This window comes from Leptonychotes weddellii, chromosome 4 (genome assembly GCF_054177405.1).
Source record: "Leptonychotes weddellii isolate Sample4059 chromosome 4, ASM5417740v2, whole genome shotgun sequence".
NCBI lineage: Eukaryota > Metazoa > Chordata > Mammalia > Carnivora > Phocidae > Leptonychotes > Leptonychotes weddellii.
This window is the reverse complement of record NC_138372.1, coordinates 45,577,153-45,598,670: the sequence shown is the minus strand read 5'-3', so window position 1 is coordinate 45,598,670 and position 21,518 is coordinate 45,577,153. Positions and strand designations below refer to the sequence as shown.

Below are 21,518 nucleotides of genomic sequence, written 5' to 3'. Positions count from 1 at the left end.
TACCACATTTTAAAAACCATGAAGATGAGGCTTTTCACAGTAGTGGGTGCAGGTGATGAGAGAGAGTAAACAGAGGGGGCAAAAACATGTGAACACAGCTTTTCTTTTTCTAGCGAGGGAATCCCATATTTTCTTTTTTTCAGTGAAGGGTGTTTTCACAGCGAGTCCCAGCGGGGAGGGGACTTTCAGAGCGCCAATGCTGGACGATGCTATTCCCTCAGACATGGACTCGGTGTGGCCCTACAGAAGTGTGACTTGAATTAAGTAGGAGGGTTATCACATGAGCTTTTCCCTCATTAATGACTGATCTGATGCACCACAGAACACAAGCTTTAGGGGACTGTTCACAGGTCCCGTAAATACCGAGCAGTCATTTCAAAAAACTGTTATCAGTAGCTCAAGTACCTCTCGGGAATTCATGAAGGTGGTTTGAGTAGATGTTCTAAGTCAAAGTCCAACAAATAAGGCTTATCACCTTCAGAGTCTCTTGAAAAGCCAGAAAAGGGGTTTCAGCAATATGCAGAAGAATTAAATGCATGATTCCAGTCAGAGCTGAGAACTCTGTCAGAATTTCATGGCCTGTGGTAAGCAAGCATAAGCTAACATGATGGTTATCTCATGTCTTCGCTCACACCTGCTCATGTGGGAGGGGCAGAGGTACAACTTGATCTACTGTGGACATTAGTATAGCTTCTGGCTTTGGCTTCCCAGCACTATCAGTCTTATCTGTGCATGTATGTCCACGTGTCCATGTGCAATTCTCCCCCACACCCAAATTAGTTTTTTTGCATCTCCAGTTTTTTTTTTTTTTTTTTTTTGATATTTGTTTCTTTAAAAACCTCTTGGTAAATCAACAGTGAGCAGACACTCGCAAAATATTTGGGGATAATGAGAACATATTCATCTACTTATTAATTCTATTCATTAAGCAAATAAATACCAGGTACCTGCTAAGTTCAAGGTACAGAGCTATATGCTCTGCAAGATTGTTTTAAAAGGAATTGGTCATGAGCCCGACCCTTAATCAGCTTATAGTTTTTAATAAGCCAGATTCTATGTGGTTGGTGCCAAGGAAAGACTCAGCTAAAATTAAAGCCATCTAGGTGGGGCCCCTTCTTTCCAGAATCACCTTCTCTGGGAATGCTCATTCTGAAGGTTCTGGCAACTCTGAATCACTTCTGTGGTAGTCAACTCCTAGGAGGTGAACAGAATGTGAGGAACAGTCTACATAATGAAACAGATGTGGCACTGTGGAGATTATGGACAGATCTGAGGAGACTTACATCTGACATTTCAGAACAGAGTAGGTACCTACAGAAGGTACCTCTCTAAAAGTCTTGGTTTCTTTCTGACACTATCCCCCTTCCATTCCAAATCTCCCAGCTTTTGGCCTCTCCAATATGTATGCTCTTTACAGATAGGAGCTTCAACTAAGAGTAATAATGGCTACTTTTCTTTGAGTTCTTACTATGAACCAGACATGATGCTGTTTCATGTACAAATGCTCCCTTTTTTTAAAAATTTTTATTTTTTAAATTTTTATTTTTTTTCATTAACATATAATGTCTTATATTTGTTTCAGGCGTACAGGTCTGTGATTCATCAGTCTTACACAATTCACAGCGTTCACCATAGCACATACCCTCCCCAGTGTCCATCACCCAGCCACCCCGTCCCTCCCACCCCCCACCACTCCAGCAACCCTCAGTTTGTTTCCTGAGATTAAGAGTCTCTTATGGTTTGTCACCATATTCTCCCTTTTAATACGAAGTATGTTCTTTTAGTATTCTTATTTTACTGATAAGAAAACTGAGATTGGGGCAGTAGTTTATTCAGAGTCATCCAGCCATTATTTCATCTGAACTTGGGTCTGTCTGACTCTAGAGGCAGAGTTTTTAATCATTATATTATACCAACTTTGAGTTTCAGAGATTCTGGTATTTTATCTCTGGGCTTCAAATAACTCCTTCAAAATTCCCATCTAATACTCTAATTGGACAAAGATTTGTTTTCTTTTACAGTTGAGTCTTAAGGGAGTACAAGAAAAGAAAGCAAAAATTCCACAGAAAAAAACAGACTAGCTGGACAGGGAAGAAACAGCTGCATCCACTTTAGGTAAAGTTACATGGCCTAGTTTATGGTTTTGGATGAAACGGCATGTTACCATTTGTCTGTTCATTCTCCATGGTTTACTAGGAAAATACCATTCGTTTCCCATTACCTTTCTCCTCAAGAGCTAGGATAAAAAGAATATGATTTCCCCTCACATATATACATGAAGAAGATGTAATGCGTTCCCATTTTATTTGCAGACCAGAATCTGTCACTTCTTCACCCACCAAGATTCCAAGTGTTCTTAGAGTTCGGTTGCTACATTTATGAGAGTTGCCTTTTTAAAAACAACAACGAAACAAACAAACAAAAACCTTTTAGGAACTCATCGTCCATAACCTGGGTAATGCAAAAAATCACTCTTGGTCAAACGGACACTAAAAAGTTCTCTAATGCACGTAAATACCTGGTCCTGAACTCTTCACTTATTTTCCTTTAGGGATTATGTGTCTTTAGAAAAGGGGTAAAATCACGTTTCCTCCAATCACTGCATCTGAGATTGACAAAAGGCAGGTAGAGGAAACTGAGCAGCCTGCTGTGTCCCTAGGCTGTTTCCACTGGAGGCATCCAAGACAAAGTGGCCTCTACTTCTTTTTCTTTGAAATAAATAGACATTTGAAACATAGGAACTTACTACTTTCTCCCCCAGATATTAATACGTTCTTTGAACTCACATGATCCTACCCACCCCCCAACTCAGCCCCAAAATAGTATCGTGAATCCTTGAGGTAGCACCAAGTGATCTGGGGTTAAAGTGAACTTGGCTAGTATCTTTGTGCCTTTGGCCGAAAAATCCAGGCTCGATCCTGGTTGCTTTTTGGAATGGGAAATGCACAATATCGGTATTACAGGCAGCTCCAGAAAGGCATGCCAGGCCTCTCATGCTCTCAATTTATATTTGCATGTGAACAGCTTGTCGGCCATTTTATGAAGACAGATGAATCGCAGGCCTGCTAGAGGGATGGCCAGCCCTAAATACATGAACCACATACCCGTACAGCCCACCAATTTTTAAAAATGAAATGAGAATAAAATGAGTATCTCTGGACACAACTTCAGCCAGATTATATATAAGTATGATCGAAAAATGAAACACTTAAGGTATCACCCGTAAGTCAGGTGGAAATAAAGGATGAAACTAAAGTATAATTATCCCTTTACAAATGTCAACAAATAATAAGATGTAGCTATTTATGACACTAAAGACAAGACTTCAGGGGTCTCTCTTTTCTTATGCTTGCTTTGAAGAGACAACTTTGATAAGGAAAATACCACTAAAACACCAGAATAAATAGGGGGATAGCCAGAGAGTCCATATTTAATGTCAGAATCCAGCAATGATATCAAGAATGTACCAGGCTTGGGAAATGAAACAAATTATGTAGTGAGAGGATATCTAATGTGGCAAAAATCCTCCATCCCACAATTCTGACATAATTCAGTTTACCTTATCTATTCCAAAAGATCAGACGGAGATCAAAGTGGAAAAATGTATAGCACAACAAAAGAGTGACCAAAGGAATGAGGTCATTCTAAGTAGATGAAAAACCAATATGGTAAAGGATGATACTGACAAGAAAAATAATGAGTAATATTGAAGAGCTAACAATTTTTTATAAGCTATATGAATATGTGCATCTTATTTAGCTCTTCAACAGGTAGGCTCTTATTATATATTATTACTGTACTATTTTAAAGATGAGGAATAACTTTATGCCTTGAGAGGTTAAATAACCTGTTCAATGTTACAAAGGTAAGAAATAGCAGACCCCATTAGGGCCTTTAGTTATATCACTGAGGAAGAGCATTTTGGAATTTTATGAGATGATATCTGGGAAAGTACATAGTACAATGTTTAGTATATGATAGGGACTGCCAGTTCACTCTTCAGTTTTTACTGAAACTGATAGTTTTACTCCATCTTAAATTCCAACTTATAACAATCTGTTTTGTACTTGGAGCACATACCACGGATCTAGTACTTTACTGGATACTATTATATTTGTATATAAAGAGTGCACTCTATGCTAATCAAGTTTCTGCAACAGAAAATTTGTATAATTACACAATTTAGGAATTTAATACTGTCACGTACCCTTACTATTTTACTTCAGACAATTTAAAGTGAAAAATCTTCAAAGGCAGAGATCATTTTCTGAAAGCACTTAGGAAAGGGTTGAGCTCTGAACGGTTATAAAAATATTTGTCAGTCAATGACCTTAAATCACCAGAAGGTCGCGGGGCATTTGCCACCTTAGAAGGAACTAAAAATGAAACAGAGAGGCGGTGGCTCCTCGCTTGTGCTGTAGAAGGTTCTGAAATCAACCCTACCTCTCACAGTCATCAATGTTCTTGGGAACTAAGGTTCTCATGAGTACCCGGATGGTGTTTGGGAGCGGGATGGAGGAGGGCTTGGGGCTGCTCGAATGATCCAGAGACCTCCTTGAGTCATCAAAGTTGTTCCTACTGTGAGCTGCCCATGGGAAAGACCCCAAAATCCTTGTACTTGGTTGGCTCCTAGCTACCGCTGGACTCTAAAAGCAGCAGTTAGAGTCCGCCAACTAAACTTACCATTTTCTGGCTGGTCCTTAATGTCAGCGTCACTTGGCTGGCTGGGACTTTCAGATTGACTTGAATCTGAAAAACATAAAAATACAGCCAAAAATTACAGGGTCTGTGAGGGAAAGTGGATCAGAGGTGCCAGACTTTCTCAAAAGGTTCAGCATGTAAACTAGGAATGAGAACATTATAGGAATGACAAGATGAATGAGAAAAAAAAAAGTGGGGGTGGGAGGAAGATAAGAAAGGGGGAGAAAAGCAGTGGCAGGAGCAGACTGTGCCTTTCGAGAGAGGACGCTCCGTTCTGGGTGTGCCTCCAGCGGCGTCTGGCTTGCGCCAGATCAAAACTGGAAACTCTTCAGAAACCCTTCTCTTACAGAGAAACCATTTCCAAACTGCTCTTCTTCATTATTTATACACTAGAGTCTGATAAAGACTTCATCCTTCATTACACACATCTGAAGCTTGATTCAGAACATAATAAAGTGTCAAAACATATTTTGAAGCTGGTATATAAAAGCAACCCAAACAACAGTAACAAGTTCTGTTGATATTTAGCTCTCTACTACAGCAACATACTATGCAGACTAACGCCACTAAATACGAGAGTCCTAATACTCCAGCGCATTCACTTGAAATCACAGGATCACTCAAAGGCATCTTTCTGAAAAGGGACAGGTTTCCTCCACTTTACGAGTATGATTTTCCTCTTGTACTGATGCCTTTGGGAGCTGCTAAGAGGACTTGTTTGCAAAAACAGGTTCCTGCACACCTGCGTTGAATTCCATTTATTTTTTACTTAAAAAATACAATTATTTCCAAACTAAAAAAAAAAAAAATTTAATTCAGTTGATTTCTAAATGGGATCATTTTTGATGAAATAACATTTAATTTTAAAAATGAGATCAAATTGGGGTGCCTGGGTGGCTCAGCCGTTAAGCTCTGCCTTCGGCTCAGGTCATGATCTCAGGGTCCTGGGATCGAACCCCACATCGGGCTCCCTGCTCGGTGGGAAGCCTGCTTCTCCCTCTCCCACTCCCCCTGCTTGTGTTCCCTCTCTCGCTGTGTCTCTCTCTGTCAAATAAATAAATAAAATCTTTAAAAAAAAAAGAGAGACCAAATTAAGTTAGAGCAAAAGAATCTCACAGAATTAGAAGTAAACATAGTTAGACATTTTTGGAGGGAGGAGACAAAAATCGGGCAAAATATTTCAAGGGTAAATTTTCCTGCTATAAAACATATCCTGAGACTTGAAACAGTATATAACATTGTTTAAAAACAAACAAACAGAAATATTTTTTAGAAAAACCTCTACATCTGTGGAAAGTCTGGCTAATAACTTTACCTTGGCTTCACAGGGTTAGAATTGGCTAAAATTTGACCACATTTCAGCAAGAAGTTCAGTGCAAGATCAAAAGGTCATGACACTTAACTGTGATTAAACTGAAAATATTACTTCTATTTCAACAGAGTTATAGCATTATTATTCTCTTTCTTGGAGATATTGCAAAAAGAAGTAGCACTCCTAGTGACCCTAGGTCAAGAAATGCTAATTTATTACTTTAAGAAAGGCTCTCTGCTTTTAAGCAAATGAGGATTTTAATTATAGGGAAGTACTATAAGGAAAATATCTATCTTTAAATTTTCAGATGATCTTAACCTGGTGACTATAGCAAATATTCTATGCTGATCCAAAAGTGCAAATAACAAAAGATGTGAAAAGTGAATTTTTATTTAGGTCTGGCAAAGTGATAGCTTTTATCATTTTGTAACGATCACCACAGTAAAAACACAAACAAAAGCATGATAGCTCAAAAAAACTTGAGAGAAATCCTTCAGAATGATCCCTGAAATCAAATATGGAGCCTGCACTGAAAATTGGGGGAAATGCAAATTCATACTGGTCCATATTTTAAATTTTAACTCAATAAATTAATATTACTTTTAGAGCAATAAAAAAATATGGAATGACTACCTTCTCTTTCTCTATAGAAAGATCCTATAATTTTGCCATTAAAACTTACAAATTAAATAGTCTGAGAAGTATTTCAACATGTTTTAGGAGAAAGGCATACTTTTATTATTTTTGTCTAGAAAATTTTAAACCGTTAATATTTATAATTAAAATTTAAAAAAATACTTAATTTTGTTTTAGGGAAAGTTAAAATTCTTCCTGATGACATCCCAAAAAGGATACATAAAATTCTGCCAAATAGAACATTTATGTTGCTGTAATACCAGCAAATCTAGCTGGTGGATATATGATAGCTTAGCCGATGTTCTTCTTCTAGTATAATATCTTCAGGATTAATCACTTCTTCATGAACAAACGGAAAAACATTTTTCATCTCAATCTAAATATACAAAAGCCAATTACTTTTCTGATATTTATCCACTAATATTAAGGCAAGAAGGTTAATGAGATCAAAACGATGTTTTTAATAATATATTAAGTGGACTTCTTTGTTCTTTTGACTTTTCTTTTACACTTGGTTTATCACCCTACCTTTACGGAAACATAACATGATTATAGAAGACATGAACAGCAACAGAAGATGGCTGTAGGTGTGTTCAAAGAAAGTTCAAAATTCCAAGCCACAGAAAGAGAAGCAAATAAACAGCAAATGACTGAGAGGCAAAAACAGACTCAGAGTTGGTACGAAAGGGGCTGCAGCACTCTTCTGAAAGCTCAGATACACACACTGGGGTGGGGGGCATCTAGCCAAACTGAAAACAGAATTTAATTTCTCCAGTTTTATTCAAAAGCTGGAGACACTGCTATCCACGGAGGACAGCATACTAAAACACACTATCCTGGTAAGGGATAGGCAGAGCCAAAGATCTACAAGAAAATTTAAATGATCTAAAAATTTCCGTAGTTACTTTCAACCCTGGGCTGTTTAATGCCGTTTCTTCTTTGAACCAACAAGGAACAGAACTACCCTGTCCCGGGGCTATGTTCTATGCTGAGGATGCATGGACATGTTCCCTGCTGTGGCAAATGGTCACCGATACTGTTAAGTATGGAGTCAACCAGATGACCAGAATTGCAAATTAATTTCTACCCATACATAATTGATATGTGAACAATTGCTTTCTTAAGCGTGTACATTGAAACACTATCATGAAGGTTAACAATTAACTTTTCTCTTTTATACTTGGTAGAGATCTGCCAGAAGCCTAGGTTAACTTCATAGCTTCCTTTCTTTGACAATCATCACAGGGTCAGTTGATTGCCGCCTGAAAGAATTAAAGGCCCCAGAAAACAGACCCAACTGCATGGAATTGGATGCCATATCTCATAGCTTCTACCTTATATCTGGCATGACTTCCTCTGGTTCCCTGGTTGAAAGCCAGAAGATCTGTATATTACAACGAAGAGATTATTATTTAAAGTGTGTTTAAATGATGGAGTTGGAAATGCTCCTGTGAGGAAGTACATTAGGGTCATCAATTTTTTTTTTTTTTTTCCCCATCTAGGGACTTGCTTTTGGTTTAAGGAATCTTAGACTTCAACCTAACCTTGAAAAGCAATGTTTCTTTTGGTTTTTAAAAAATTTATGAGCAGAAATTTAAACCTAAAATAGACAGGGTTTGCATATAGGAGGCTGGATTGAGGCCTCTTACTCGAACGGGCAGCCAGCTATCTATGCATTTTTATGGCACCTACAACTATATTGCTGGAGTGCTCAGACAAAGATATTTCACTATCAGTATAATCACTGGGGAAAGGAATAAAATAAGTCCTAATGCCTACATATCAGTCTCTGCTTCCATAAGCTTGTGCAATGCAGGAACAAAAGCCTTGTGCTGGATTTGCTACTTATCCATGCATTCAGTTGCCCCAACCTCAGTTCTGCTCCCCTTCAGCATGGGACTTTTAGAGAACACTCCCTCTGGGAAGGGGAAGAATGACAAAAACATGTCATTAGGTTAAAACCGAGCAGGCAAAAAATATAGACATCACTTCCATGGAGTTTATGTTCTTTAGACATGAAGCAAAGGTGGAATGTTGCTAATTTTCCCTGTGCTCGGCTTTCTCCTCTCCAGTCCCTTCACTGTACAGCCATCTCTTATGGTGTGATTTATACTAAGGGATCTTAAATGATCTCCTATGAGAATCTGAGTTCCATAAGAAAAGAGTTCTTTTCTCACTCTTGTCTCCAGTACCTTCCAAGGGTGCCTGGCCCAATGAAGGATTGATTCACTAACTGCTGAACTCAAACGAGATGAATTTTCAATAAGATGAACTTGTCCTTCGGGGCACCTGGGTGGCTCAGTCGTTGGGCGTCTGCCTTCGGCTCAGGTCATGATCCCGGGGTCCTGGGATCGAGCTCCACATCGGGCTCCCTGCTCGGCAGGAAGCCTGCTTCTCCCTCTCTCACTCCCCCTGCTTGTGTTCCCTCTCTCGCTGTGCCTCTCTCTGTCAAATAAATAAATAAAATCTTTAAAAAAAAAAAAAAAAAGATGAACTTGTCCTTCAGCTTTCTAACACTGGGCCACTGCCAGCGATTAAAGAACATACTAAAGTCATACCTAATAGGGACTGAGACTCACAAAATGAGGAAGGAGGGCAAAAAAGGCCTTTATTCCTGCTTGATGTTCCCCTTCATGGGGCCTGGCAAGGGAAAGACAGGCATATCCCTCTGGTTCGTTGGGTGGGAAATCTTGCTCAGTGTTTAGCAGTTGCGCACGATCACCTCCCGTGATCCCCTGGCCGACACACCACAAGAGGCTCCTCGGAATAACAAGGGCTGAGGATGGTGTCTGACACAGAGGAGGCCCCCCAGAAACATGCAGTCTAAAACAATGGACGACATTTTCGCACATTCAAAAAATACAAAGCTGAGAGAAATCTGCCATATTCTGATACCTGAGGGGTGCCTCAAAATCCCAACAACTGCTGTTGTAAACAATTGATAAAGGAAGAACAGAGGTGATATGGTGAAGAACCCTTCCCCCACCCTGACACAAACCAGTGTAATTCCTATTCAGTTATCATGATATCAACAAAGGTCTACGGACCCTAAAAAGATGAATTCTGGTTCCACGAGAAAAATAATTCAGCCCAAGTTTCAACCTCCCTCCCTGCATTATGATTTGGCTAAAATGAAGTTTTAAAAGTCTCTGTTAAACTTCCGTGTCCAGTTCTAAGTCTCCCAAATGTAAAGGTGATATGAAAAAGCCAGAGGCATCCAGGAACATAAATGAGTTAGTCAAATGAAAGAAAGTGAAAATTCCACCTAAAAGAGTTTCAAGTTGTTTGTGATGTGAAAAGAAAAGGCAAGGACAGGAATGAGTACTCTGCTGCAAGTAAGTGAAGAGTTAGGTGCATTTCTGGAAGAAAAGAAAATAAGGACTAGGGGTGATTACACTCTGAATCTAATTAAGAGTTACACTCCACAATTGCAGCCTTTAAAGATATTCAAGATTCAGGTAAGTTTCGTTTTGTATGGTTCAGGAAGACAGAGTTCTTTGCAAAAGAGGCCAAAACATACCAAGATTCATTTTTTCCCGACATCCATGATGTTGTGATGGAAAAACAGTTCTCCCCCTGATTGCTAGTGTAAGGTTTAGAATTACTCTACTGTGACCCTCCAGTACCACAACGTGTTATGATAGTAAAGAAATCTGGAAGGGCAAATGGTTAGGATAGTCACATTTGTTTACTAGTCATTACAGCTACAGTTACAAAAGAAATATTCTAAGATTTTTTATATTTAAGGCTATTATCTATTTTTTCCCCAGTATCACCATGACCTTAAAGACTGAGGTGTGAGGAAATTATTTGAAAAACCTTTGTTCACGAATGCAGAATGTCAGTGTCTAGTTGTACATGTGTATATACAGTTTGTAGCTTACATGTGAACACTGATGAATACAATACCATCAGCTAAATCTAACATTATCCATCATGGTCTGGTGAAGAACAGAGATTTATAATACCATCATTCAATCTGGGGCCACTAAATATACTCAATTATTATTAGCTTTCCAGAGAATAGATAAAATCCTTTAAGCCCAGTGAATAACCAAACCAATATTTAATGTCAATTAATGTACACAGTTGTGACCCACTTAATGAAAAATTAACATACAATAACCTAGATTTTAACACAGATAAATCATGAGGTGAGTCACACCATCAAAGTTTTCTTAGCTTTAAAAATGGAAACACTCCACAGGCCTTTAAATGGCAAGTGTTATCTTGATTGGATTTAAAATACAAACTTTGATTGCTACAACTTTACCAGTAAGCTGGAAGGGAGTGTTTGCATGGGTGTGGGTGTGTGTGTGTGTGTGTGCACGCACACACGTGAGTGGTAACCGCGGTAACCGAAGCCTGCCAAGCAAGTCCTTCACCAGAAGGGAGATGGGGAGATGGAGCAGAGGAAAAGCCCTCGGTCCAAAAGAATTAGGCTAGCATGCACACGTGGGTCTGCCTCTCCTCTCATCCAGGCTCGGACAGAGGGGGAAGGCTGTGTTCATGCAGCAGTGACGTGGCAGGGCTCCCCCAGCTGCTGGGGAGATCTACGTCTTAGCCATTTCCCTGGATCGCATTTTCAGGGCATATTTAAGAGTGTTACATGATCTAGGTTACTACTATTTTTTTTTCTTGAAAAAAAAATTTTTTTAAATGTCTTCCTTAAGAAGAATTTGTGAAATATTAAATTTGCAGGAATTAGAGTTTTTGGCGTTAGTGCTGGCATTCAGAGCCCATCTGTTTAGTCGGGACTGTGTATGATGATGAGACCGTTTAGGTTGAAGAGTGAGTCAACCGTCTTATCACCTACTCATAAATGTGTTATTTTTCTGTGTGCATGAGGAGGTTGTGGAATGATACAGTTTTAACACGTTGAGAAAAAAAATAAAATGGCGTAACTATTGTGTTATGACAGTGAGGGGGGATCATTTCTAAGCTTTAAAAATGACAAATTCAGTCACTCCGAAAGTAACGACAAAATGACTCAATCTTAAACCTTCAGTCTTTGCATGAGGCTGATTTCAAGTAATCATCAGCTTTTTCAATGAAGTTCTACATGAAGTCAATGATCTGCAAGCACGATACTAAATTTATAATTTCTTACATTTTCTTCAACAAGGGTCTGTGACTAAAATATAGCATTCAGGTAATCATTTTGAGTTTTGTTTTTCCCACAACAGGAAATGTGATGGTAACCTGTTGATCAATTCAGAACTCCAAAGTTACTGACTGAGTCAACCTGGTCACCCACCCACTCATGTGTAAACAAAGACCTGCTTAAAAAGCCATCACATCCCCTTTTTAGTCACTTTTTTCACAAACGAAATTAATTGGAACAGTAAGTTGGTGGAGTTCTTAAACAGAGAATATATACTTGAAGATTACTCACATAGTCATCTACACAACTTAAAATAGAAAATTTCCCTGTATACTTTCATGTTATAAAAACAAGTGTGTCAAATGAAAATGATGCATGGTTGAGTTACAATCTATGTGCATTATTTTCTTGTATCCGAATATCTATAAAGAAATTTATTACAATAACAAAATGACTTCTGTTAAGGGAAACCATGCTATTTAAGCTCAGGATGTACGCTAAGTATTAGCTTTTCTTGCATTCATTTTTTTTACTACTGAAAGAAGCATGAAATGACAAATAAAAAAGGTGTTAGAAAATCTCAACTATATAATTTAACTGCTCTGGATCTCAGTTTCCTCATCTGTAAAATGGGGACACTAATTACCATCTTGCCTAACTTAACAGGATTGTTGCGGAGATCAACTAAAATAATACAAGGAAACCTGGTTTTAAAACTGTAAGGTCTCCCCTCCCCCCAAAAATGTACATTTACCATGGCAATATGAATCTCTCCATCCAAATTAGGTTTTTTGTTTCTTTTTTAAATCAGACCCAACTCACCCATGATGTGATGCTGGTATAAAACATCAGCATCATGGACCTCGTTTAAAAGAAAAAGTTCTTAATTCCCATATACTGGGAAAGAGATTATCTCTGATAATGGAAATGTAAATCTCAGCTTGTTTATTCCAGACAGACATTTGTGTGTTAAGTCTGTTTATCAGGCAACACTTTGTCTAAGCCAGGAAGTAGTCAGTCTTTGTAACAAGATGTATGCAAATGAATTTCCCATGAGTCTCTGCAGCAAATTGTAGCAGGGAAAAAAAAATTCCTTGTTACTTTACCAGCAAGAAGCTACCTCAAAAGTAGACTAGAGACAGAACTATGAGCTAGACTATGCTGATTAGTTTAAATGAGTCCTAAACATGTGCTCACAGTCTGTTGCTCTTTATTCTAAGCAGACTTGGGACATTACATCTGTTTATCAGACAACACTCTGTCTGGGTATTTGGGCTTTGTAACCTATGTGAAAATGAACGGTGACCATAATCCCATGAAATAACCTGTCTGAGGCAAAACTCCAAACCTCCTGTCACTTTAAGAATCCCCACCAGTAGAATTTCCCATGAAACCTTTGAAACTTTAAAAAAAAAAAAAAAATTCATAGAACTCTTAACTTTTTGCCCACCTTCTATCTTAAATAACTTTTCTACATTCATTGGATCTCCTAAGGGCATGATAGACTCGGGACAGAATGGTGAATTTGATCATGCAAATTGGACTGATAAATTTTAAAAATTGCTAATATGCCCTACCTAACCATCAAAAAACTGATTTTTTTAAAAAGAAAATACTTTTCTATTACAATAAAAAAGTGTTCTTTAATCCTATTATTATTTATCCTGGGATCCTCTTTTTTTTTTTTAATCCTAATATAACTAACTTTTTTAAAAAAATCTATACATGAAGAATTGAACAGTGTATTTCTTTTCTTTTCGTTTTTCTTGTTGGTTTTCTACAGGGTTTGAAAAACCTTACCAGAAGAATCGAATTGGTTTAGCTTTTCTTCCTAGACAAAATAAACACTTTAGGACTACTTGTTTGTATTCTCCTCAGTGGTGCTGTATGCATCAGCAGCTAAAAACAAAGAAACTTTTTAGCTGCTCAGACAAAATGCAGAAGCTTCCCAAACAAGGAGGCAAGGGAGGGAGCATGGCTGGAGGGGAGGGTGGGGGTGGAGAAGTGTGCAGAAAGTCTGACAGTCCATTCAATATAGGGATGATGGCTATAATGCATCCAGGGTCCCCTTGCTAATTAAATATGCATTGGCACAGTTTTGATCGATGCAGACCATGGATCAGGTGACACACCTGTAAAATCTTGAGTCCAGAGCTCCCAGGAAAAGGGAAAATACAGTCTTGTCTCCTTATCTTTGTTTTCAAAGGCTCTCAATTTCTGTGCTTAGATATCTAATTTAATTCTCTCACCCCTCAGCAAACTGGATTAGGGAAGTCAATACCGCCTTTGTGCATCGACAGGAAAACACAGCTTTCCTTTTATTCAATTTAGCTATGACCTTTAGACAAAGATAATGACAACTGTCTAAAAGTAAGGTTAAGGCCTCAAGAAGACCCCCAGAGCTCAGGCTCCCACGGAATTTGGGATGACAAGGTGGTGGGGTGTGCTGTGTGACAGTTTCCCGCTTGGAAAGGCAAAAAGGAAGATAGGGGATTAAGAGGGGACGGACAAGGGGCCCAGAGAAAACACGAGTGGAAGAGATCTGAATCTACTGACTATACAACCGAACCCTCCAAAATCAAACCAATGGACCCCTGTCACATCCATAACCAGAAAATAATTCTGTAAAAGAACAGGAGTGAGAATGGCATGGTAACAATTTGCCTAAAAAATGCAGACACCTTCATGAGGGGGCTAAAGATTCTGCGGCTGGGTAAACCAGGACATTTGGGGTTTTTTGTTTGTTTCTTTTTGGTCTTTATCCTGAAGCATTTGAGAAAACAGGACTGTCTGTCAGTGTGGTATGAATTGCACCCCTGGTGAGGAATAGAACTAGGGATTTTGGACAAGTCTGGGTTTCTGCAGTGTTAGCAAGTGTTCACACCACTACTCCTAACCAAAGAGGAAAATGACCCTGGAACATTCTCCCGAAACAGTAACTGCTTCCTTTTTAATTCCTTGACCTTGGGCCTACCCATTCCATTCATGAAGTCACTGTATTCATTAATGCTCCTACCGTGTGCCTCTCACCCTGTCTACCTAGAGACACAAAAGTTTAAAAGGTAAGGTCTCTGTTCCCAGGGAGCTCTCAGTCTATGCGGCTAATAATACAATCAAGATTCGGTGGCATCGCCTCTTGATTGAGTCCTATCTCCTGGTGAAATCAATGTACAGCAGCACGTTATTGTGCACACGCCTAATTGCTTTTATTCTCCGTTAGCAGGAATCAGGACCACTAACTGTAGCCTCGTAACAAAATTTAAAGGAACCTGGATGCTAACTGTTGGTGGTAGTGGCTGGGATCTGCTTTGCTAGGGAGCTACGGGAGGCTGAGGCAGAGTCCTTTTACGAGAAATGGGAAGCTGTTTCTGTATACTTGGCTTGGTTGGGCATGGTGGAAAATACCAAAATAGTTTTTTTTAATCCGATTTTCCCCACGGGAACAATTTCATAGAGAGTGCCGAATGGTATTCCTAATCAGGCCCGCTTTCCTCCCTTTGAACAGAAAGGACAGTTCTAACAGAGGCAGCTGAGGTACAAGCCAAGGAGGCAAAGGTATTAGCAAGCCTGGGTCTGAGCCCTCTCTTGGACGCTGGGTATGCCCCGTTGCTTCTCATCTTCTAAACGCCCGAGTTTCAAGATTATGAGGACCGAGTGGCGTGATTTTAAATGCCTTGTAAATTATAAGACCAATAATTCTCTAACTGTACACTGCACGGAAGCAGGTTTTCGGAAGTATATAAACTAGTGAAAGAATCACACTGACTACCTCCTTTTATTTCCTGCCTCATTATTTTTATTGCCAGATAGCACAGTATCTGGAACATATAGGTACTAATAGATGTTTGTTGAAATGGAATAGAAATCAAGAAATGAAAAAATAGCTCTCTTAGGGTCATGAAATACAACAGGGCCCATCATAGGAGATGTCGACAGATATTTCGGGTGGATTCTTTGGCTCTGGGGAGACTGCAGGACAGGATGGTGGTATACTCCATGTGGTAAGGGAAGACCCTACAGAGGTCAGAAGACCTGTTTTCTGGACCGGAATGAGGGGCGTGTTAGGTATCCTGTAAAGATTCTTTGCAGCCCTAGAAATTCTAATTTGAAATAGATCATGAGCAATCCAGTAGTTGGTCTTTTGGCTACATTTAAGCCTGGGACCCTATCCCATCAAAAGGGACTGGATGATATTTTCTTATTTACTGCCAATTATAAGTGCAATTAGAAAAAACATGAGTGCAGTAATCATTATAAGTCAAAGACTGTCTCTTCTTTATAAATGACCACAAATAGCCCAATAAGAGTCACAAATGTTTATCTTCAGTGACTTGGTCAATCCTGACCACAGAAGGCCATAAGCAATGTTTTCTCTTTAGACCTTGATCCACCATGTCACCCAGAGCACCAGAAAGCATGGTGTTTTAGGAGCTACTGACTAAGGTATCCTTAAAGAATGTAGTCTAGGTGCGAGGTCCTAGGATTTAAAACAGTATTTGTTAAAAAATATTTCAGATATACTTCCTCTACATATAATATATATATACATATACATAATCTTTTTTTTTTTTTTAAAGCTTCTACCCTTACATTCAAAAACGATTCTATTTATTTATCTGAGAGAGAGAGAGCATAAGCACATGAGCCAGGGGGAGGGGCAGAGGGAGAGGCAGAAGTAGGCTCCCTGCTGAGAAGGGAGCCTGACAGGGGGCTCCATCCCAGGTCCCTGAGATCATGACCTGAACTGAAGGCAGATACTTAACCGACTGAGCCACCCAGGTGCCCCTATATAATCCTTACACACTGACAATAACTTTTCCCTAATAACTTGGTTTCTGAACCTATAACAAATATGCAATAATACGGGGAGTTATCATTAGCCCAACCAAAAAATGGTTCTCAGACTTCCCATAGTATCCTAATAAAGCTCAAATGATATGATTCTCTACCAATTCACCCAAGCCTTTTGCAAGCAGAAATAATCATATATGTTTTGCTTCTATGTCTTTATGATAGATAAAATGATTTAAATGTACTGAATCATTTCACTTTCAGGAGTTTCCATTTGGATCCTATCATGGCTTTCTCCTTGACATATGCAGTGCTAAGTTATTTAAAATTAATTGCAGTACAATATTTTAAAATTTCTTCACATGGTGCTAATCTCAAGTGCTTTGGATGTTTGAACCACACTTGGAAGCCATCAAGTTCTGTGTATCTCTCATGGAGCAGTTGAACATGCTAAAAAGATTAGTCAGTGAACTTTAATCTATAACCAAAACTATACTGAATTATAAAATTTCAAAAATGTGTGAGTTGATACAAATGAGAAAACTGCAAACATTCTACATAACGAGAAAAAAACAAACCTAGATAATTAAAACACATAAATTCACTCATATAGCTTTGAAATCCAGAAAAGCTTTCAGAAATCCACCACTGATCCTGGGGTCCTACTACTTGAACACAATTAGGTACCAGTTGAGCTCATGTGTTCATGTAAAGTTCATTTATCTGCATTTTTGTTTTCATTTTAGGACACAATCTCCATTCTTTTCTGTGGTGACGTTGTGGTGGCGGGATAAGTATTTTTCATTTCAGGAACTCAGTACAGATGAATAATATGCTTAGTAATAATCCTACAATTAAATTGTCTTCCATACAATGCCTAGTGATCGTTTGGGTCAGATTAGCCAAATTAATTCTCTTCAGGATGTGCTTTTATTTATTTTAAAAGATTTTAGTTATTCATTTGAGATAGAGAGCGCTAGCAAGCACAAGGAGGGGGTGGCAGAGAGAGAGAGAGAGAGACGGAGAAGCAGACTCCCCCCTGAGCTCAGAACCCAACGATGATGACAACATGGGGTTCTATCCCAGGTCCCTAGGATCACAACCTGAGCCGAAGGCAAATGCTTAACTGACTGGGCCACACAGGTGCCCCCAGGATGTGTTTTTAAAATAAGAGTTTCTTGTCACCTGGATTTATTTTGACTAAAAAAATCATGTGTTCTGGGAAGTCTAATATAAGGTGCTATTTCAACAGCTACTCCTCATAAAAATTCTAAGTGGGTGATTTGATCTTTACTCTGATTCCTTGTTTAAAAATCATCGCCACTCTAACCAATGACTAATAATTAGTTATTCTTAGGAAGAAGAAGCTTGCTTATTTCACCATCAAACATTTATTGATCACCTACTGTGTGCAAAAGCACTGTGAGCTTTTTATTGAGTCCCAAGTCTCTATACCATTTAGAAAAGTGTACATTACTTGTTTTTTAAAAGTAGCTATGTCAGGGGCGCCTGGGTGGCTCAGTTGGTTGGGTGACTGCCTTCGGCTCAGGTCATTATCCTGGATTCCTGGGATCGAGTCCCACGTCGGGCTCCCTGCTCAGCAGGGAATCTGCTTCTCCCTCTGACCCTCTGACCCTCTTCCCTCTCGTGCTATCTCTCATTCTCTCTCACTCGAATAAATAAATAAAATCTTTAAAAATAAATAAATAAATAAATAAAAGTAGCTATGTCCCCCATCTCTACTGGTGGTAGTAACATAGAGTCTCCCTAGGTTAGAACCCTTCCCAAAGTTTATCAGGGGAGGATGGGGGAGGTAAATATTTCTATAAATAAGAAATGGCTTATCTGTTGTTTTATAGTCAACAAAAATGACAAATCCCTGGGATGCATGGTTTTTCCAATATTTGGTCATGGTAGAAAGCCTATGTACAAGCAAAAGCTTATAGGGAGGTGCAGGGACCAGTGTTTACAACAAAAGCCAGCAGTTCTCCCTGCCAATCATGCCCCCACTTTCACATGTCCTCACCTCTACTCCCTAGCCCAGCTGGGCTTCATGAGGCACCATTTCAACCCCTGCAGCATTCCCACAGCCAAGGCCCTGACCTATGGTTCCCAGTGACTTCAATTTCACCGCCATATTTTCAGATTTACAATCTTAAGATAAGCAAAGAATAAACGGTGGCTAGACCATTTTTGGCTGGGTCCTATGAATGTCCTTTCTAAACTCTGTCCTGTTTTATTTTTTGGTTACTAGTAAAGAAGAGAAACACAAACAATAAGTGGGGAAAACAAAGAAAAAGAAGAAACAATAGAAAGAAAAAAAGGAAAAAAAAAAAAAAGGCAGTAACAAAAGAAGTGGTATCATTTGAACCAAGGTCAGAAACAGCAGTTCTTCCAGTGGGATAGGAAATTTTATTTGCAACAGACAGGGGGAAAGTTACAAGTAAAAATCAGTTTCTTCAGCGGTGAAGGGTAAAAGAACTCCCTGCAGAGGGTCTCTGATTGGCCGGGTTAGTCCTGGGGAATGGACAGAACAGTCTCAGCATCCCCTTAACGTGGGAACAATGTTTTTCTTTGATGCCGGCTAACATCTCCACAAACAGGACATCATTTCCTAAGACTTTTCCATTTAGTAACTTGGGGACAATTCTTTCTTGATAACATTTCACCCAAATGATTTCAATGATATCACTGGGTTGGTTTCCATTTTCCACTTTTATTTTCTACTTTAACAACCAACCTAATGATGTAATGATTTCCTTTTCCCCTCTACATGGAAATCCTGTAGAAAGGGGAAAATGTCTGGAGTCTTAGTCAACAAAGCCGTAAGTCTACCATACAAAACTGCCTCGTGTCTACCCCCACTGCAGCCGCGTATTCTCCCAACTGGCCTGAAAAGTCAGAGAGCACTTTGTTTTAATACCTGCCATTGTGGTATTGTACGGACATGCTCCGACTTCACAGGGGAAGACTTTACACAAACATATTTGGAAGGAATTGCATTTAAAAAACAGGCCAAAAGAAAATTCTACATTAACAGAGAGTAACATCTCACCAGTAGAAGATAGGGAAATGAATTATTCAAAACGATACAAACACTGATGTCATAATGAATAGAGGCAGGCTCTCAGGAATCTTCCCGAGAAAAGCTGGTATTTACACAGTAATTGGAAGCAAAACAAAACAAAATAAAAAAGATTTCCACATAAAGAAAATCATATACGTTGCTTTTCATAACCCCATCAAAACTCATTCTGTGGCACTCTCCGGGCACACACTCTTGATTTCCGTAAGGAGAGAACGTATAGAACGACAAGACGGCCCGGAGAAGAAATTCATGCAGAACATCAAATGTTACTCAACATTTTCAAGTAACCATGATATGTCAAACAGGCCACATGATGCAAGTACATTTAAATGTAAGTTTCTATTTCTGTGGAAAAATAAAAAAGATCAGAAGTCTGAATCTGGAAAAGCAAAATCTCTTGCAGGTTTAGAAAGCATATACAAAACCTGGCAAAGGAAAACACTGTTCACCGCCACCATCTGCTTTCTGGCACACTGAGGAAACTTTTACTAACAGCAACATCTCCTTACATTAGAAAATCCACTAATTAGTTTTGTTGTAATAAGAAAAAATAACCTTTGCATGGAAGGCGGATCGCCAGCTTGGTGGGGTGTTTTTTCTTTCTTTCTTTTTTTTTTTTTTGTTGTTGTTGGCTGCACCTTCCAAGTAGAGCCTGGCCTATAACATTTCCATGGGCAGCTCACCCCTGAGTTCTCTTCTACTGGAGTACTTTATTATTCCGTCTGGTCTAAAGAAAGTATTCACAAACGAGAGATCAAAAGTGACAGCAACAGAGGGGAAAAGCTTTAAGGTATCTGACTTAATATCAAAAAAAAAGAACACCAAGTTCAGAATCAGGAAATCTGGGATCCAGAACCAATTGTTAAAAGCTTGGTAAACCTGAATCTCATTTACCTCATCTTTAAGGCTATTAAAGTCAATGAGACCTAGCTTTTCCCTAAAATTTCTTAATTCTTTAAGTCTAAGTCAGGTTTTCCTAAGAACTGGATGTCCTCAGAAACTACTGATCGCAAAAGAGTAAATGGGGCTTCAGATGTCACTGATAAGTCTGATTTAATTTATGAAATGTTGTCATATACGGGATTAAAATACTACAAATCTAGCAACCAACAAAATGAAAGCTCAACTAGAATTCCTTAATGGTATATTCTAAGCATTCAGTCAGCATATCATTCCATAAATAAAACCAAATATGTGTTGAGCACTTACTGTGTGCCAAACACTCTTCAGAACACTGGAGACAGAACAGGGTTAGAACAGAATAGAAGACTCACAAAGTTTTGCGCTCATCATATGCACGTTACACTAACCTACAATCTACAGAGTTAGGACATTCATCCTCTGCAGAATTCAACAGCAAATCACCATGCTGTTCAAAACAGGATAGTACCAATGCAGAGAGAAACATGGTCCCTGGTACGCACTACATTGAAAAATCTTCTTAAAAGTTTCTTGAGAAAATAAAATAAATGGGTACAAATACTTGCTGAAAACTCATATGGAAAATAGGCCTCATGCCTTTAGAATGAGAAAAGCAAAGCAGAACACTGGGGCAATGACCATGAAAGTGCAGACACAGCCTTCCCGTAAAAGATGTCCGTGGCTTAAATTGTTTAAACTGGACCTCTGCCCTGATTGAACAATTCATTGATTCAAAACTCCACTTTTTCCATTTTCTAGAAAAATTTATTTATTTATTTATTTATTTAGAGAGCATGAGTAGGGGGAGGGGCAGAGAGCGAGAGGGAGAGAGAACCTCAAGCTGACTCCTTACTGAGTGGGCGGAGCACGATGCGGGGCTCGATCTCACGACCCCCGGGGGGTCATGAACTGACCCAAAATCAAGAGTCTCGGTCGCTTATCTGTCTGAGCCACCTAGGTGCCCC

At 39.0% G+C, this 21,518-nt stretch overlaps 1 protein-coding gene across 14 annotated transcripts in view; it reads right to left on the bottom strand.

Moving 5' to 3' along the window:
• The window catches only part of NFIA (nuclear factor I A), a 368,371-nt gene that overhangs the window by 173,441 nt on the left and 173,412 nt on the right, over positions 1-21,518 (bottom strand). For 12 of the 14 annotated variants that reach the window (XM_081816984.1, XM_081816991.1, XM_081816983.1 and 9 more), the window contains one exon: positions 4,684-4,749. The exons of 1 other annotated variant lie outside the window; for it this stretch is intronic. In XM_081816984.1, the coding sequence (XP_081673110.1) occupies positions 4,684-4,749 (66 nt within the window). Of the gene's footprint in view, positions 1-4,683; positions 4,750-20,210; positions 20,360-21,518 lie in introns of those variants that run through there. One more of the 14 variants, XM_081816997.1, reaches the window with a different exon arrangement.